The following is a 19,807-nucleotide window of genomic DNA, read 5'->3' on the forward strand; positions in this document are numbered from 1 at the left end:
TGTATTTCCTATGTACCTGCTTTAGTTTTTGTTTTGCTTGCTTCATCAAAGATCTTAGGCTATTGGTGCTAAAACAAACTCAGTTTTTGTTTTGTTTCTCCAGTTGGTTCAACTTGTTGCTTTTGTTTGATGTACGTACCTCTACTTTGCTCTGGTCCTTACTGGTGTAGTGGAATACCTAAAATGAAAAATATGATTAATTTTGAAATACTAAAGAGCTTTCATTCTTGATATTTTATTTTCTCAGCTATAGATGGCTTCCCTCTAACCCGCTTTTGGTTCTATTTATTATATATTTTCAAAAGGAAGATAATAAGGGACTACTTAAAATGTATTTCAAGCTTTCAGAAACTTTAGTTACCATAAGACAGCAAGAAATTGAATTATCTTGAAAACGATGACTTTCATATTCAGTCAACCAGTGTATAAATATGTGATGCTTCTATATTCTGGTCATATAGAAATGACACATAAATCCCTCAGGAAACTTTCATGTTCATGTGAGGAAGAAGAAAATAAACAAAAAATAATAGAATAATTTAATTTCCTATGCATATAGAGTTTGGAAGGGAGAAGGTATTGCTTTAGTTAAGATTCTCAATGAAAATACTTTGAAGGAAAGGATATTGAAGATAGGATGTGACATTTAAGTTGAGATAGGATAGGTGAAATATTAATCGTACACATAATTGGGGGAAGAATACAAACAAGTGCAACACATGTGAACACTCTTAAATGGGTACAAGCTTAATGTACTCAAAGGACAGAGGAAAGCATGTTAAGAATATAGCAGGAATGAAGATAAAAATAAAGTCTTAATTAAAAGGAAATAAAGATGAAACTAAAAAATAGTTATGTTCATATTTTAGATTTCTACAAAGGAGATATTTTTCCAGTGTACTAGATTTGGTCCAGGTTTTATAACAAATCTTAATATGTTGTGATTTTTCTACTAAATTTTTTGCTTACCTTTATGGGTTAAATGAAGTTCAGATAGTTTGAAAGACCAAATCAATTTCTAATCCTTTGGCAGGATTTTGGCTTACAGCAAATTCATCACTTATCGAAAATCAAAGTAATTTTTACTCCCTTTTTAATATTTAAAATGTGATAAAACTTCTCTTCCTTATTACATTTTCCAGCAGACTTAAAGTTTATGATGTTATATGTGGGCAATGCTAAAAGAAGGACATGCTAATAAAATTTAACCCAGGGTTCACTTTATGTGAATATAAATGAGATGTGTTTAGCTTGGTTTAGCATGCGTTGATGAATCTTGTAGCTTTCAAATGTGAGTTTGAATCCCGCACAAATGTGAGTTTGAATCCCGCCCTTCATTAGCTGTGTCAACTTACACAAATTAATAAATCTTCTGATCTTCATTTCTTTTGTCTGTAAAATGAAGGTTTTATGAGGATTAAATATGCAGATGAAGTATGTGGAAGCACCTCTGGTATGCTTAGCCAGGCTCCTACTGCATAATAAATACTTGAATTTGTAGATGTGAGTAACTCCTTTCTTTGTTGTTCATTTCCTACTAAATTTAAGGACTCATCAATTCGCAGAAGTAGGGCTGCCCTGAATCATGTAGATTTGAACAGCATCAAATGGATAAGGATATTTACAACAGAAAACTGCTCTGGGGCAAACCTCTTTGTTGTATGATGATTAAGTTGGCGGTTTTAAATTGCCTACTTTTTTAATGTGGCTTAGGAACTGGCTACTTAACAGGAAGCTTGACTTTCTTTCAGGGCACCTGAAGGAGTTCTTTCTGCTCTGCCATTCGATTTCATTTGCAAACTTTTTACTATGATAATTTTACTTTGACCTGTTGTCAGAAAATATGTTAGGCCTCAATTGTGGAATTTACAACTGACTTCTCCTTATGGTGTCTCTTCTGTGTTTCATTGTCTGCATTTAGCATTCCCCTCTTTTAATAGTGTTTTTTAGTACAATAACATAATCATAAAACACCATATCTGACTTAGTGGTATAGATTTACATCTTTTCAGATGTGTGTTTCTACATCATGCCTCCATCAGTACTCCACTTCAGCTCATGTGCACTTGCTTATATAGAATCTGTTCTTTTTTTTTTTTTTTTTACTGGTCTGTCATTGAGTTACTCATTTTTATTTCCTTCTGACTCTCAGGTTCTATGCTACGATGGAGACTTGTACTCTGTTTTTAATGTTCCACTGGGGAAGCCTGTAGCCCATTCATATTGTCACATAAAATTAACTTCACAATGACCAAAGAGACTGAAAAGCACGTATTTGGAAAATAGTCAGTAGTTTTGTGACTAAACAACTTTGAAAATTTAATCCTCTAAGTGTTTTAGATACACATGTGATCCTTCTGAGACTACTTCCTAATCTGCAAATCTCTTTGCTCAGTCAGAGATTTTAGTGAGCTTATTATTCTGGATGACCCGGCTTGTTGGTCTCTTAGCTTTACCTCCTTCAACAACATGATAGAACTAAAGGTGATAAGAAATTTAGTTATGTACATTCCTAAGTATTTTGAAACTTTCCAGAGTAATTGCAAATTGGATGAGAAATCCTTTTTTATTCCTGATTTCATGTGGAAATGTGTAAGTTGAATTTATTACATTCCTCTGCACAGCTAATTTCATACAGAGTAGGAAAAAGCATGTAATTTGTGAGCGCAAAGTAGAGGGAAGAATCATCTACTTTATTGTTTATCAACCTGTAATCTTCCAGTCACCTGAAGTGCTGGTGAAGCATTTCAATTGGCTTAGTCCCCTAAACATTCACAAAAATTATCTGAATCTTCTAGTCTTCCAGTTAGAGATGAATCTACATCTCTAATAAATGAAGTGCTTCTGTAAGTTTAGAAATTCCATGAGTGGTAGAGCTGAATATGACAAAAAATATTGCATTTATTATTTTACAAATTTCCTTAATGGTAGATAAAATTTAAAGGAATAAGACAGTGAATCTTAGCTACCTCTAAAGAATATGAACAAAACCAGAAAGTTATACTTTGTTGGACTGTCACAATGAAAAGTTTGTACCTCAGATAGACCAGTTGTGGGTGCTCTAGAAAGCAGCTAACTTTCCTTTCCACATGTTTTCACTTTTCTGCCATCCTAAGTAGTTATATTAAATGGCACCAAATAGATCCTTATATGATGGTATTTCTGTTTATTGCTCTCCCATACATTCTATAGCTTCTGAAGACTAAGTCTTCCATCTCTTAGAGGAACTTGATTTTAAATAAAATAGGATATATATAAGTATAAATAAAAGACTCAAAGTACTCTCTGTTTCAGAATCACTAGACCATCAATGGTCATCCATCAAGCACTCTTTGTCTTTCTATTGTTCCCCTGCTTCAATTTATTAAAATATTCCTTTTCCCCTTCTGTTGTTCCTTCTCATCTGTCTACCCATCTCTCCATCATTTTTCCTTCTTTATCTAGTATACATACATTCTCTTCTATCATCTTTAGTTAATTGTGTTCAATACTAAACAAAATTTTGAAATATAAAAGTATAATTCATAGCCTATATTGACAAAAATATATATAAAAATTTTTAATTTTCTATTTATGTTAACATAATCAATATGTTATCAGCATAAATGTCTATGTGTTGACTAAAACTCTTCAATTTTATAATTTATATAAAAATATATATAGTTGCTTGTTGATTTTGATTTTTACTTTATTGTAATTAGTCATTTTCCTGATCCCTTATTTAGGTCTTCTAAATTCCTGCTATGAGTGAGACCATGCAGTATTTTTCTTTATCTTTCTGGCTTATTCAGAGGGGAGGAGGAATTATGGTCAAAATAAGGGGTTGGGAATTGTATGGGGAATATAACCAAGATGAAAATGCATACATTATGCAAAAATGAAAAATGCTGTAAAATATATATAAAATAAATAAATAAATATATAAATGGTTCACTTTATTTTGGGGTCCAAGTTTATTGAGGAAAGGAAAACAAGGAAAGAGAGACACCTGCATTGACATAGATGGGCAGTCTTAAAAGACAAGCGCTGCCTCATTTTATTATTATTTTTTGTATATTTTCTGGTGATAGATGATCATAGAATAAAGTTCAGAGTTATATAAAGGGTATGCCAGATGTCAGTTATTCATAATCTTACCACTTTGAAGTAAGGTTCATTGTGTTTTTATTATAATTTCCTAAAATATTTTTGCCCTGTGGAGATACTTGGCACTCAGAGTATTTTTGAAAGTCTTCTATATTTGGGCTTTGAGATGATTGCTGATTTTGTGAGGTGATTGTAAAAGTACAGATTCCTGGGCATCTCGATCCTTGAGCTGCTGCTTTAGTATATCTCATGTGGTAATTGCTCATCTTGAAGTTTAGGAACGCCTATACACAAATATGCTGATGTTTTGATAGTCTTACTTCATCTTTATTTTTTCCCCCTGTCCTGATGTATACTTCTAAAGTCATAGCTAATAGTCTACCTGTGGGAAATGGTTTCAAATGTTTTCGCTCATTGAGTTTATACTTGGTTTTTAATCAAAACATAACAGGAAGTTCAATAAAAACAGCACTTTACCATAGCTAATGCTTCCCCTGAATCCCTAGAAAACATTATAAAGAGCACACATTTTATATTAGACTTCCTTCCATATCCTGCTGTAAAAATCACAGTCACATCTGCCCAGAAACAGCCCAGAACAACAGGAGGACATTGTAAGGTTTCCTCTGCCTTTTATTCACTGAGGAGCAGTGTAGTGGCTTCTTGATCCTGGAGTTTTGCCTCTCAGCATATTGTAGTCCAACTTGGAAACAGATGAGATGTTGCAAATGACAGATGATAACTCTCAACAGGCTTCAAAGGAAATGAAATATTTGAAAAAAAAGTGGTAATATTTGTTGATAGTTGTTTGAAAATTTCTTCAGCTTGCACTAATGACACCACTTCCCGGAAATCACTCTTTCCTATCAGAGAAAAGCAGACGATACCATGTCTATTATGTCCGATTCACAATTTTGTGGAAGGCTTGGGGGGAATGGTAAAATCAGCTGACTACTGCCTCTATTTGATGACAAAAAGATCCTTCACTTATTTTGACAGAAAAATCAGAACCAAATGTTTATTTGGATGCCATGCATATACAGATGGCTCTCTATTTTCATATGCCACAATTACACAGTATTTCAAAGAATTGCTTTGCTGAGCAATGAAACAAATAACTTTAAGGAATGGAAAGAGATTGTTTGGACTCTAGTAGACCAATGTAGAACTTTATTAATTAGCAATGTGTTGATTCCATGTCAAACACTTAGCTAAGAGCTTCATATCTGTTTTTTTTTCCCACTTAAAATGTGTTAATTGAAATAAAAGCCACAACAAGTTACACAAAGAGTTTACTAGGTAATTAAAGTAAGGAGTCAAACCTGGGAAGCACTCCAACACATTTTATTCTGTGAAAATTGTTGGAGTTTAATTTATATAGCTAAGAACAGTGGGTTATTGACATTAAAAATGTAATTATTCTTGACATAGGTACTTCTGGTCCTAAGTTATTTTGACCTAAAGCTATACAGATGTTATCTAAGTGCAGAGTAAGGGAAATGCTGCACTTTAATCAATTCTTTTCTGAAGAATGAACTGGAAATGCAAAGGTTGAGTACCAACCTTTGTTTAAATCTTCTTTATCCTGCCACAGCCATCGCGGAGAGTCGTTTCGGTTTCCTGCTACAACAGTGCTTGGACGGAACCCGGCGCTCGGCCCTTCCCCCCTACCCCCCAGCACCCCCCCACCCCGCCCCCGGCCCCCTCGCAGGTGCGCCAGAACTACCACCAGGACTCGGAGGCCGCCATCAACCGCCAGATCAACCTGGAACTCTATGCCTCCTTCGTCTACCTGCCCATGTCTTTCTACTTTGACCGTGATGATGTGGCTTTGAAGAATTTTGCCAAATATTTTCTTCACCAATCTCATGAGGAGAGGGAACATGCTGAGAAAATGATGAAGCTGCAGAACCAACGAGGTGGCCGCATCTTCCTTCAGGACATCAAGAAACCCGACCTTGATGACTGGGAGAACGGGCTGAATGCAATGGAGTGCAATTTACACTTGGAAAACAGCGTGAATCAGTCACTACTGGAGCTGCACAAACTGGCTACTGACAAAAACGACCCCCATTTGTGTGACTTCCTGGAGACTCATTACCTGGATGAGCAGGTGAAATCCATCAAAGAACTGGGTGACCATGGAACCAACTTGCGCAAGATGGGGGCCCCCGAATCTGGCATGGCCGAGTATCTCTTTGACAAGCACACCCTGGGAGAGAGTGACAAGAGCGAAGCTAAGCCTTAGGCTGGCTTCTCATAGCCAGGGGGTGACTTTCCTGGTCACCAAGGCTGTGCATACATGTTGGGGTTACCTTTACCTTTTCTATAAGTTGTACCAAAACATCTACTTATAGCTGTCATTTGTACCATTCCTTCAAATAAAGTAATTTGGTACCCGTATAAATCAATCAATCAATCAATCAATCAATCAATCAATCAATCAATCTTCTTTATCCTGCTCCTTGGCCTTTGGTATGGGCTGAAAAGCTAGTTGCTCTGCAGTCAGCTGTATGCCCAGGCGCTTCACACAGTTTAGATCTATACAGATGCTTTGTTCTTTCCTGCTAGTCCAGGGAGAAGAGGTCCCAGAACTTTCATCTATGTGATCACAAATGTGCACACTGAGTCAAATCTCCTGTTTAAAATGTTACTTACCTTTGCCTATTTATTGTCTCTATCCATCATGAGAAGATGAGCATTGTCTCCCCTGTACCCAGTGTATTTGGCACATAGTTAATGGAGTATTATATCCTAGATCTGATTTTTCAAGCATTGTGAGAATTGTTCTAGAAGCAGTGATTCTGTTCCTGAAAGCAATTCCCAGTGCTCCACTTTCTTGTTTGAAAATCTTATACTGTATTTCATTTGAAATGAAATCTATAGTCAAAAGCTTATTATTGAAGGACCTCTAGGGATCAAGCTCTATCTTATTTACCTAGCCTTATCTCTCTATTTTCATACACACATTTTCCCACTTAAGGGCCTTTGCATTTTCATTCTCTTAACTTAAATGCTCCTCATTGCTCATGAAATTTTACTTAGACCTCATGTTCAAGTTTTGGTTTAAGAGTCTTAATCTGATTTTCCCAGATAGAAGGATCTTTTCAAATTTTAAAAGTCAATAGTTTTTCTAATCTGTCTCAGGATACTTATTTATACAATGTTGCACATCATTTACAATGTCTGGCCTTTATGTATGTGTGTTTTCTCTGGTGCTAGATATTTACTTTGAAAAAAGTAACCATTATTCCTCTTTGGTTAAGTAGAAAATAAGCATTCAATATTTATTTGTTAAATAGCTGGATGTAGGGAAAAAAGAAGTTTTTAATAGAAACTTTACGATACTTGCCCCCAAAAATACAAATGTACATTTTCCAGAGAAGATGCTATCTCTCAACAATGCAGCGATACCTTCTCTTTAGGTATTTTAGGTGCCAATTCCTTGCAGATTTTTAATAGGTTAGGAATTAGACTGAGTTTGAAAGCATAAATGACATCAATAAAACAACTAACATAGGCCAAGCAATAAAATTATTTAAATATGTTTGTTATTTACATATTTAGGCTTGTTCAGTGTTTCCAAATTTATTTGATTATGATTTTCAAAATCAGTAGCTTTTGACAGTTACCTTTCTCATCATATATGCAAACCTATTTATTCTATTGAAGTAATATTCATTTATAACATTATGTAGGTTTTAAATACACATTACTATAAATCAACATCTGTATACTTTATTACACAATTAGAAATTATGAAAAAGCTCTGGTGGGAAAAATATTTTCTGGATTCAGAGCATTCACTGAAGAGTTATAAATATAAATTGAATATATGTGCTAGAATATTTTATAAAGGAAGTTATGTGATTTTAGAATGTTTATCTAAATCTCCAATATAGGTGAATTGTGAGAATATATATAGTAAATAGAATAACCTGTTGTTGACTCTGGACATAAAGTATCAAGACATGTTTTCATAATTAATTGGGCAAAAATGGGCTCTTGAAGAATAAGCTAGGAATGCTTATTATGCCATTTTGATATTTTGAGATTGTTGTAATTAATAACAGTACTTGCCTCTAGTTTATCTATGCTTACTGCTGAAGACAGACTTTGGAACCCAATGGCTTGCCCTGCTTCAGAAAGCATTTCTCCTTAACAAATTATTATTATTATTTTTTAATATTTTATTTTATATAATTCTTACATCATTTTCATTTTTGCACAATGTATGCATTTTCATTTTGATTATATTCCCCATACAATTGCACCCCTCCCCCCTTTATTTTGATCCTAATCCTTCCTCTTCTCCCCACAGAGTGTGTCTCTGGTTTATAGTTGCTTGTTGATTGTGATTTTTACTTTGTATTATTTTTCCTTGTCCCTTATTTAGGTTTTCTAAGTTCCTGCTATGAGTGAGACCATCTGGTATTTTTCTTTTTCTTTCTGAGTTATTTTGCTGAGAATGATCCCTTCTAGCTCCATCCATGTTGCTGCAAACCGCATGTGTTTATCTTTTTTGATTGCTGAGTAATATTCCATTGTGTATATGTACCGCATTTTCTTGATCCAGTCATCTATTTTGGGGCATTTGGGTTGTTTCCATAGTTTAGCTATTGTAAATAGTGCTGCTATAAACATAGGGGTGCAGGTGTTCTTTTGAATTAATGTTTCTGTGTCATTTGGGTAAATATCTAGGAGTGGAATTGCTGGATCATATGGAAGCTCTATGTTTAGTAGGTCCAGAAATCTCCACACAGCTTTCCATAGTCGTTCGACAGTTTGCACTCCTACCAGCAGTGCAAGAGAGTTCCTTTTTCTCCACACCCTCGCCAACATTTGTTGTTGCTAGTTTTTTTAATATGTGCCATTCTCACTGGTGTAAGATGGTATCTCATTGTAGTTTTGATTTGCATTTCCCTGATTACAAGTGATGTTGAACATTTTTTCATGCCTGTTGGCCGTTTGTATTTAGTCTTTGGAGAAGTTTCTTTATAGCTTTTCTGCCCATTTTTTGACTGGATTATTTTCTTTGTTTTTGTTGACTCTCCTCAGCTCTTCATAGATTTTTGTGATCAGTCCTTTATCATTAGTGTTGTGTGCAAAAATTTTCTCCCAGTCGGTGGAGTTTCTCTTTGTTGTGGTTATTGTCTCTTATGCTGTGCAGAAGCTCTTTAAGTTGATGTAGTCCCAGCTGTTTATCTTTGCCTTCACTATCACTGCTTTGGGCGATGTGTCTGTAAAGATGTCTTTGAGGTGCATGTCATGTAGTGTTTCGCCTATATTTCCTTCTATATATTTTATGGTTTCAGGTTTTAAGTCTAGTTCTTTAATCCATTTTGAGTTGGTTTTTGTGCATGGTGTGAGGTAGTAGTCAAGCTTCATTCTTTTGCATGTAGCAACCCAGTTTTCCCATCACCATTTATTGAACAAACTTTCTTTGCTCCAGTGCATATTCTTTGCTCCTTTGTCAAAGATTAGTTGACCATAAATCTTTATTTCTGGATTTTCTGTTCAGTTCCATTGGTCCGTGTGTATGTTCTTTTTAAAAAATTATTTTTGAAGAAATTTTTATTAAAGCATCTTACTTGTGCCAGGTGGTGACAAGTGTTTGGAGAAATTGATTTGAATACTGCATTGAATCTGGCCTCTAGATGACTATAGTATAGATGAAAATAATGCAGAAGACTAATTATTTCTTTAGAAAATACTCTAGGTTCAGTTTTTATCAATTCTCCTACTGTTACAGGGCAGGGAGGGGGGCACCCCAGAATCCCCAAGCCTGCCCATTCTCAGTAGGTTCTGCCACCTGCCACATCAAGGAAAAACATATAAGACCTTTAATGGAATGGAACTTTAGAACAATTCATGTGGGATAAAGAAAAGGGGAAGAATACAGTTTCCCAAATCAAGCACCCAAAGTTACCCATCCCCTGGTGGGTAAATGTCCAGCCAAACAGGGTTGGCCCAAAGCAGGGCCACTGAGGCTGGAAAGCCTGCCACAAGTGTATGTCACCCCCTGGTGGGGACCCATAGGAAAGGGGAGGGAGGGGCTCAGCACATCTGGGACACAAGGAGCAAAATCAAGATAAAAGCTGCCAGTGTTAACCTCACTGGACCAGCCCAGGACCAAGAAGCAAGTGCAGCTTCTTTACATGTCTCCCTGCTCCATGTGCCTCCTCTGGAGGCATCTCCTATCTCCTCCTGGCTCTCCATCCTTCTTCCCTCCTCAGGCTCCTTTCAGCTTCTTCTCCTCCCTGCTCAGCTCCACCCTCCCTCGGGTCGGGCAGGGAACCTGGAACCTTCCCTTTCCCTGGGGACCATCCTGTTACAGTACTTTGCTTTTCTACTTCATTCACTATTATATAGGAAAATTACTTTTTCAACGAAACATATGTATTTCAAGCTTATAAGAACACAGACTTTCTCACAAATGCACATTTTACATATTTGACATTTTCCCCCCATGAGTGCCACATAGGATCCAAATAATTAGGTACTAAAAGAAATTCTTATAAAAATGTAGGTATTTTTTCCTTCCATTCCTTTTTCTTCCTTTCTTTCTATCTTTTTAAAAGGAAAGAAAAGTCTTGCAGAGCAATACACTGTAAATACATGTCCTGTAGGAAATCTGTATAGTCATAGCAAGGAGTGGTGTTCGGATGGTGACTGATTGACGTTAATAAAGAGAATGATCCCTTTGGAATAAATTTCTTCTCAATCCCTGGATGTGCCTCCCAGGAGCTCAACACTTGCCTGACAGACAGATGTCAACTCTGAATAGACATTTGTAACTGAAAACTGGGTATGGAGGGAAGCTTATGCAATTCTGACTCAGAGGACTAGAAAATAAAGAGAGGATTGCAAGAGTTTCACAATATCTTCCATGATGAGCAGGTGAATAGAAAATGTGATTTCTGAAAAAATCTTTTTTCTATTTCTACCTTTTATCTTTCTGAATTAAACTCAAGTTGAGGTGTGAGCAACTTAACTGATTCTCCTGGAGAGACTGTTGACCACAGGGAGGGCATACAAGGCACAAGAGAAACAAGGAGTTTGAGAGAGAGAGAGCACTACTCGGCATGCTGAGGAGGCAGAAAAGGAACGCTAATGTATACCAGGACAAGTTTTGCCTACTCACATTTTCTCAGGACCACAGACCTCCATTTCCATACATTATCATGAAATTGCAGGAGATGAATGAGAGACCAAGGGGATTGTGCAACTCAAGTGTTATGCGGGAACCTTTGGAAAGGCATGACATTTTGCTTAGACAACCTTGGAACAGGCAGAGTAAAAGAGAAAACAATAGGAGAACAGCATAAGAAAATGGAAGAAAGAAAGGATGGTAGAAATGAGAAGAGAAAACACAAGGCAGATTTCCTAGTAGATATTTATGGGTTTTGTGAAAAGCCATCACCAATTTTAGGATAATATGATGTAGGTTTGCTTGGATTAAATGGCAACACATTAGCACATAAGACAACAGGTCTTGCTTTGAGGTTGGATGATTTCCTGATTCTCTCCCCCTTACCCTTGCTGAACTGTAAGTGAAATATGCATCATAATAACAGAACGCTGGCCAACATGTGGACACAATTCTAGAGTTAGCCAGAACTTTAGTGAAAGTCAAATAAGCAATAAATTGCTAGACAAACTGCTTTGTCCTTTTAAAGAATGTATTTCAGAATTCTCCTTTCACATATTCCCGTGCACATTTTTTTAAGTGTATGAAATCCTATTATTCTTAGCCACTAATATTTTTTTCAGCTTATATATGCATCTTACAAAGTATCACATCAAATACCATACAGTTTAATTACTGAATTCTGATTGTTGACATTAAAAACAACAAATGAACAAAAATTGAAAGATGACTTCTTAGTTTCAACAGCCAATAGGAGGTCAGTACTGACCTCTGAAGAGTTGGCTTTGTGACTTGGTTGTTCTAATATCAGTTGGTAGCAGATATTAATAAGAAACTCGTTGATAAGAACCACTCTTCTAGTTATGATATTGAATTTTAAATCTTAGTTCATTATAGAAGTGAACAACTGACAATGGTTGTGTCAACAAATCTTGCAAAGAAATGAGTGATGACTCTTGTTAACAATGACTGGCAATAAAAGTATGTCAGATAGCCTATAGTACCTGGTCCATGGAGCTACCTAGGTAGGTGTGTAGATATCACTAGTCTATCTCTGAGCAGTATTAGACTTTGTGGGAATATCAACTCTGATATGTAATTCTCCCTCTAATATTTGTAAGAAGTGTATTTATTATAAATCTTTTCTTATTTTAGTGTTTACAAGTAGACAAGTTGAAGCAAGAAATTTCTCACTAAGGATAACATAGTTTTCCATGAAGACTCTTACTTCCATTAAGTACCCTGAAGAGCTATACTCCCCAACAGTGACTCTATCCCTTTGCAGGGTCTCTGCATTGAAAGAAGTGTACCTGGCTCTGTATTTCAGATAACAGAGAGTCATTGTGTGAGCTGTCAGATTGATGGGTTGGTAACTGGGTGGGAGTGCCTGTAGGGCTGCATTTGAACAATCTGCCAGGCAGGGTTCCTTACTGTTCTCTAAATGTGCTGTGTTCATTAGTGTGGGTAATGATTAGAAAATGAGCATGGAGAGAGAGGAGAGTCTACAGATTTTTCAAGAATCCTATTAAAGTTCCTCCTCCATTGTTAAACTTTCTGATGATTCCAGCCCCCTGATCTCTCCATACTCTGAATGCCTACAACACTTATTATAGCATTCTCTCATTATGGCTTTTAATACTGTGCTGACTATCATTTTCTAAGTGTTTCTAGATGTCCTCTTTATATTGCTCACTCAAAGGAGGAGATCACCCCTTTAACTTCTTTTGTCTCTCCTATTGGGTCTATAAAGGGTCATTCCGTTACTTCAACAAATTCTAGCTTTGTTGAATAAATGAGGTGTAACCAATATTAAAGATTTAATAGTTAAAATTAATGTTTTGTTTTAATGAGAAAAATGGTAAAATGGTGTGATTATTAAACGTCTGATGGAATGAATTCTAATAAATGCAGCTGCACTTTTTCAAAATTTGAGACATATAAAGGATTACATATTACTAAAATATAGTTTATTCTGTCTGAATCAATTAAAAAAGATGGTTATAAATGATACTTTCCTTCTTTAGTTCTTTTTCTTTGAAGTGTTTGAAATCAATCACAGCCTATTTGTTGCTTAGTATGAGTAGGGATATTGCAAGTTGATAGAGTCAGTGACTTCAGAAGTGGTCTATTACTTGTACTTTTACAATATTATCTTCTCATATAGGTCAAAGACTGAAACCAACCTTGTAGAAAGGGGATTGACATTGTAGCTAGTAGAAAAAAATGAAGTATGCTAAATTGGATTAAGAGAAGCACATTTCAATGTGTCACCTCCGGACGTGAAAACTGGAATGGGAGCTTTCTAGGCACATGTCAGCCATCCTTTAATAGCAATAACTAAGTACAGAGGGATTCTCTGTAGCACAGGTATCTACTCATATGATCTTCAGATACTTGAGAGTTCAAAATAGAGTCAGTGCATCCTATTTTTCATTTATTTATTCATTAAAAATATTTTTCTGGCTCTCCTATGAACCAGAACCCTTTCTAGGATCTAGGACATCCAGGAGGAGACAAAAAACACAGTCTTTGCTCTTCTGAATTTTACATACTAGTGTGTGTGTGTGTGTGTGTGTGTGTGTGTGTGTGTCGGGGAGTGGTTAGTTAAGGTGTGCAAAATCTCTAGCATACAGACAGGATAACATATAACTTAGGGACTACTCTGCACCAACAATTTTACATATATGCTTTCTCATAATGTGAGAGTCCATATTTTAACCATAAGAAAATTGATTTGGCAAGAAGTTGATTTCAGAGTCTTAAGTGACACACCTCGATTAAAAGTTCACCTTGGTTTATTTACCTTCCCTTTCTCCTGGCACTGTCTTTTATGATGTCATGCTATTAGCCTTATACCATGGATAGACATTTCGTACCAAATATGAACTTTTGAAATAAGCTGTAGGGATGCACCATTTTGGTAGTGACCATGTTTATACTGCATTGTTCTATTAGTAGCCTCTAACAGTTTGCCTGAACTCAAAATTATTTGATCAGTGAATAAATGAATGAATCAGTATGCTGGGTCATAGGAAGGTCCTTTTATCTTACTGTTCACTTTTTAATATCCACCTAGGGAGTACTATTGCCAATTCACATATCCTTTGCTGATTTTGTCTTTTAACAACTGGGTTTAAGTTTTCACAGAAATGAGTTCTCTATCATACCAGTCATGGATGCTTGTGTACACCCAAGCATCCATTATCAGCAGGGATAACAGAGGGCTTTGGGTGGATGGTAGATCCCTGGGCATGGTTTGCAATAGTGCCCCCTGTTTCCTCTAGGAGGGTGCTCTCGGGTTGGTGATAAATTGAACCTGGGATGGAAGAGGTACTGTCAGGACTTCATAGCCTCTAAATAAAGCCTTTTCAAATTTCCTTTACTTCAGTCACGTCATCCTGAAATTACTACATAATTGCTGAAAGCTCTTGTAGTTTCTCTGAACGTCTAGCTTTAGGAGTCTCTGACACCAGCAATTCCTTACTACATTATCCATGGGATATGTACTAATGACTAGACATTCCATATACATTGCAGGCAAGAAAGTATAACCAGCCTATATGCATATCCGGTCAGCAGATTGTTCCTTTTGTGGAAAATCCACCGAGAACTGAGGCTACTGGAGAGTGGTTTTAAGACAACCAACTTTATTTACTGTTTAGATAGTCCCCATTGATGGTTATCAGTTGTCTAATAGTGACAGTCTGGTGAATAACAGGCAGAACCATGAGTTCAAATAAAAATGCTTTATTAAACTCCCACTACATATAAAGCATTTTGTTAGACACTCTATAGATGCTGGATTAAGGCACTAGAGACTCTTAAAAAGTTAAAAAAAAACGTTTGAAATTCAATTCTTTACATTCTTTGAGAGCTCCTCTCTCCTACAAGAGTAGGCACTTTCACTTAAAATATGGCACATGCTAGGGTTTTGATATATTTTAATAAAAGGAAGAAAGTATCACATTAAAATTTCAACCTATGAATTTAAAATGAGTGATATTAATAATTTATTCTCTAGAAGTTTAGGTAAAGGAGTGATACATTGAGGCCTAGAAAAGCCTTAAATACAATCATATAAAAATAACATCTATCACCATCTATCATCATCTATTCACCTCTCTATTCATATATTTTTTTATCTTTGAAGTTTACAAAATATTTAATATTTTATTCTGACTATGTTACTATTCCTGGGATGTCGGTATTGGGAAACATTATTATTCATTAAATTAAGTGCTGATTAAATGGTAATGATAATTCAATATAACTTTTCCAACTGTCATAGCTAGTGCATGGCAAATTTGGAATTTGGGATTGTTATTCCCAGTCCAGTGCTCTTTCCAACAAAATACAAAGTTAACTTGCACGTTAGTGCAGACACTCTATAAACATATCTTATTTCATTTGCTATCCTGAATATGGACTTGCTTCATTTTTCTAGTTTTTCATGTAGGTATCTCAAAAGACTGGGTCTTTATTCCTTCAAAAGAAAAACAATGTCAATCAATGACAACTATTTAAAATCCAAATGGAACTTTCTAGATGTTGTTGGGGTGAAATCAGTGAGCAGGGAACTAGATGGGGATCAAAAGGAAGAGCATCCTTGGAAATACAAAAACAGAAGATACCATGCAAATAGCACAGCCATTCATTCAGAAATGAGCCTCTGGCAGGGAACTGCATAAACCACATAGAGGGACTTGAAGCCTGCCCTAGTTAGCTTGCCAATGAAAATTGTCTCCTAAGTGCATTTTAATCCATATGGTATAGCACATTTCTGGCAAGAGTGCTTTCTAAATAGCAGACTTCTTTTTAGGGAACTGGAACAGATTTTACAGGTGATAACCTACTTTGTGCCCCAAGGCAGATGTATTGCTTTGCAAGAAGAAGTTGATGCTTAACCTCTACCTGGCCTCAGTGGTAGAAGCCAAGCAATTTCAGGTATTTCAATGTAATGTGCTTCCATTCACGGCTGCCTTGCTCAATCTCTTGAATATCATCTCTTTTGCTCAAAATCAAGCCCCTTGACAGCTTGGCAAAAATGCTTAAGGAAGTGGACATAGAACTCTGATGTTCCTTTTATGGGAATTACTCCACTCCCCAGTAAGTTGCCCCGGTGGGAATGAGAAAGGCTTGTCATATTGTCAACCCACACTAGCCCTGGAATAACTGTCCTTATTGCCTTCTGGTATTTATAAGTTGTTCCCGATCATGTTACAAAACAAAAGTAATGTAAAGAAAATATTTGTATATATGATTAGGCCCTGCAGACCAGGAATTTTTAATAAGATAAAAATTAGGAGCTGATGCTAGGTACCTTTTTCTTTGCTTTTGACTCAAAGTTCTGTTTAAGCAAAATGAGCAGAAGCTTCTAAAATAGCTATCTTTTTCTCTCTCCTTTTGTTCCATATTTCTATCCAAATCCTCTGAGAGAGGATTATGAAAGTAACTTGCCTTTTCTGATTTCACAATTATCCTTAACATCCTGACATAATTGCAATTTCAGAGGTCTAGAACCTCTGAAATTCACCAAGAAGTTGTACTATTAGTTCACTGGTGTTTTGTTTTTAAATAACAACTCTGAAGCAATGAAAACTATACTTCTCTGTGCATCAGCCTTTAGTGTCCTCTGGTTCTCAGTTGTATATGCTGATGAGAAATCTCTTTTGTTCATCATGCCTATTGGACTATCAACTGCATTTTTTTACACTGCTTTTCCTGACATTTCAAGTCCGTGCTCTTTTCCAAATGTGTCAATTTACAATTTTACAAAATTATCATTTTTCACTTTATGAAAGTTCTGTTTGCTTTTCAAGCTATATTATTTATATTGTCAGGACTGATGTTGTGCAGTTGTTCACAGGAATGGAACAGGTCCATGCACATTAGAGCTGATTGTTTGGTCAGGGCTTCTTTCCTTGTAATTGAAGAAACTGAAGCTCAGTGAAAGCTAGTGTCCTAATGTAGATGCTTTAGAAGTTGATGGTGAAATCAATACTTTAGAACTAATGAAACCAGACCCACATATACACCCCAAAATACATATTTAAGAGTGTTATTATCAAAAATTTATATGTGAACATTGGTCTGTTACCAAAATTGACATATAAAAACGGAGTTTATTTTTCAACTCAATCTTAATGTATAATAATTTGTTAAAGTTAATCATTTTAATAGGCAAAGAAGCTTTTTTTATAGCAATTAGAAATACCACATCATTTTTCTACTTTAAACACTTACTCAGTTTAAGTATTTATTTTACCCTCCAAAATTAAATCTTTTTTTTTTTTAAAGATTTATTATTTATGTATACAAGCACTGGGTACAGTCAGAAGTGTGGGAGGGTGAGAGAGTCCACCAGATCCAGAGGGGAGTGCAGAGCAGGCAGGCTGATGAAGTACACTGCTGAGGGGAGCAGCGGGCGGCAGGAGAGGTCTGCGCTCCATGTGGGACCCTCTCCCAGTGGCCGGGGATAGAGCCAGCGCTGCAGAGGCTGTGGGCAGCATCGCAACCCAGCACTCAACCACTGCACCACCAGGGAGGCCCCAAAATTAAATCTTAATGAAGTATATTTTTTATGGTTGGAAGTCTGTTGTTACAGATTCTGTAGGGTCTTTGTCACCAATTAATCTTCCATAAATTTTGAAAGAGCCAGTGGGTTTTAAGTGAAGAATGTTTATTTTGGATCATCTAATAGGACAGGATGAGAATTACCCTGTACGTGGAGTGGTATGCAGGTCTCTTGACTTGAGAATGGTGGTGGGGCTGGGGGTCTTTGTTTTATAGATTTTGTTACCAGGTGGGGTAGTAAGGAGCATTGAGATAGTGTGTTTTAGGCTAGGCTACAACGGGGCATTCACAGGTGGGCTACATGCTTCTTCTAATTCACATTTTTTTTTTTTAGATTTTTTTTGAAGATTTATTTATTTATTTATTTATTCATTCATTCATTCATTCATTCATTCATTTATTTATTTATGCAAGCACTGGGTACCGTCAGAAGCACGGGGAGGGTGAGAGAATTCACCAGAGCCAGAGCAGGGAGCAGAGCAGGGAGCAGAGCAGGCAGAAGGACCGAAGTACACTGTTGAGGAGAGCAGCGGGCGCCATGTGGGACCCTCCTCTGATGGCCGGGGAGCAGCCGGGGATCCAACCGGCGCCGCAGAGGCCGCGGGCAGCTTCGCAACCCAGAGCTCAAACCGCTGTGCACCAGGGAGGCCATATTTTCTTTCTTAAAAATTAGAATTGTAAATAAGAATTATTTTCATTTGAAGTGATGCCTTTGGATGTTACCTAAGTTGCTGTTTACTTAAATGATGGTGGTGACACCGGTGTGTGCTGTTAATTTAGCCCTTGAACCATTAGAGGTTCTTGTCCCACAAAGCCAAAGCTGTATAGAGGAATTCACAGACATTTTAGATAAGCAAGCAGACAGAAACAAACTTCCTTTAAGAAAGTAAAGTTTATTTAAAGGAAGAAAGTCAGGCCTCTGAGGTATAATGTACTAGGGAGGGCCAAGGAAGCTGTTGTGGGCCTGTATCTAGGGTATTTGAACCTTGTTTCTCCTCTATTCTGAAATCTCTCCATCCTATTTTGTGATTGTGTCTTCCTCCTAGTGGCTTTACTCCTCCGGGAAGATGTGCCCATTTTCCCAGCTCTTATGTTAGAGTTTCTCTTTTTACCTCCCCTGTCCAAGTTCTCCTAAAATTTACTGTCCCAATTAGTCTCAAATTTTAGCTTTAAAATTTACTGCCTTCATTAGCCTTTCTGAATATCTCTGCCTTTATCTCAGAGGCTTCCCTGAACTCTCCCAAAGTCCCTGCCTGCACTGTTCCTGAAGCTGCCCACTTAACCCTAACTTGCCCTAGGGCTCAGAGGGAATGGTGTCCTCTAGAAAAGTACAAAGAGCTGTACATGCTTGAAATCTTCATTTAAGTTGTTTCTCATATGAACAATATACTTTTAAATAAGCAACCTTTCCAAAAATAGCACTTCATGTACAAAAGGAAATTGCAAAACATGTTAAATTAACATATTAGGACATCACAGATTGTTTCTTAAAAAGTATAGCCCCTAAGGGCAGGCATTAACAATTAGCGATGAAGTCACTTAGATTAATACTGTGTTTGGATTACAGTTTGGGGCTTTAAAAAAACACATTTCTCAGGACCAGGTTAACCAATCTTACTCAAATAGGAAGGAAATAGAGTTTCTGTCACTAAACATTGCTTTCTAGCCCCAGACAATATCCTTTTTCCACATGAATCAAGCCCTGAGGAAAAGCTAGTTCTGATAAAATGCCCTTGTCAATTTCATTGCACACCAGTGTTTTGTGACTTATTTGGGGGCACGCTGCCTTTTTGATAAAATAATCTTCCTTGTGATTAAAAGTCTGTTGGAAGTTCAATTTCACATCTCAGGATCTGTGTCAAGGGAGATCTGGGACTCAAAGTAGCTCAGAGTTTAGGGTTAGAATAATTGGGAGATTGCAGGTTCTGAATTTAAAGGGTTCAAACTTAAGCTCTAAGATTCTGGGTGAACTTGGGTCTTAAAGAGTTTGTGTGGACT

At 36.6% G+C, this 19,807-nt stretch overlaps 1 protein-coding gene across 1 annotated transcript; it reads left to right on the forward strand.

The window, feature by feature from the left end:
- Positions 1 to 1,269: 1,269 nt before the first annotated feature.
- Positions 1,270 to 6,334, forward strand: LOC311170257 (ferritin heavy chain-like; the record flags this gene model as incomplete). The annotated part of the gene is made up of 2 exons (XM_084232641.1): positions 1,270 to 1,314; positions 5,681 to 6,334. The coding sequence occupies 2 exons, from the start codon at positions 1,270 to 1,272 to the stop codon at positions 6,332 to 6,334; spliced, it is 699 nt and encodes a 232-aa protein (XP_084088767.1).
- Positions 6,335 to 19,807: the final 13,473 nt, after the last annotated feature.

This window comes from Talpa europaea, assembly GCF_964194135.1.
Source record: "Talpa europaea genome assembly, chromosome: 4".
In the NCBI taxonomy this organism is placed as follows: Eukaryota; Metazoa; Chordata; class Mammalia; order Eulipotyphla; family Talpidae; genus Talpa; species Talpa europaea.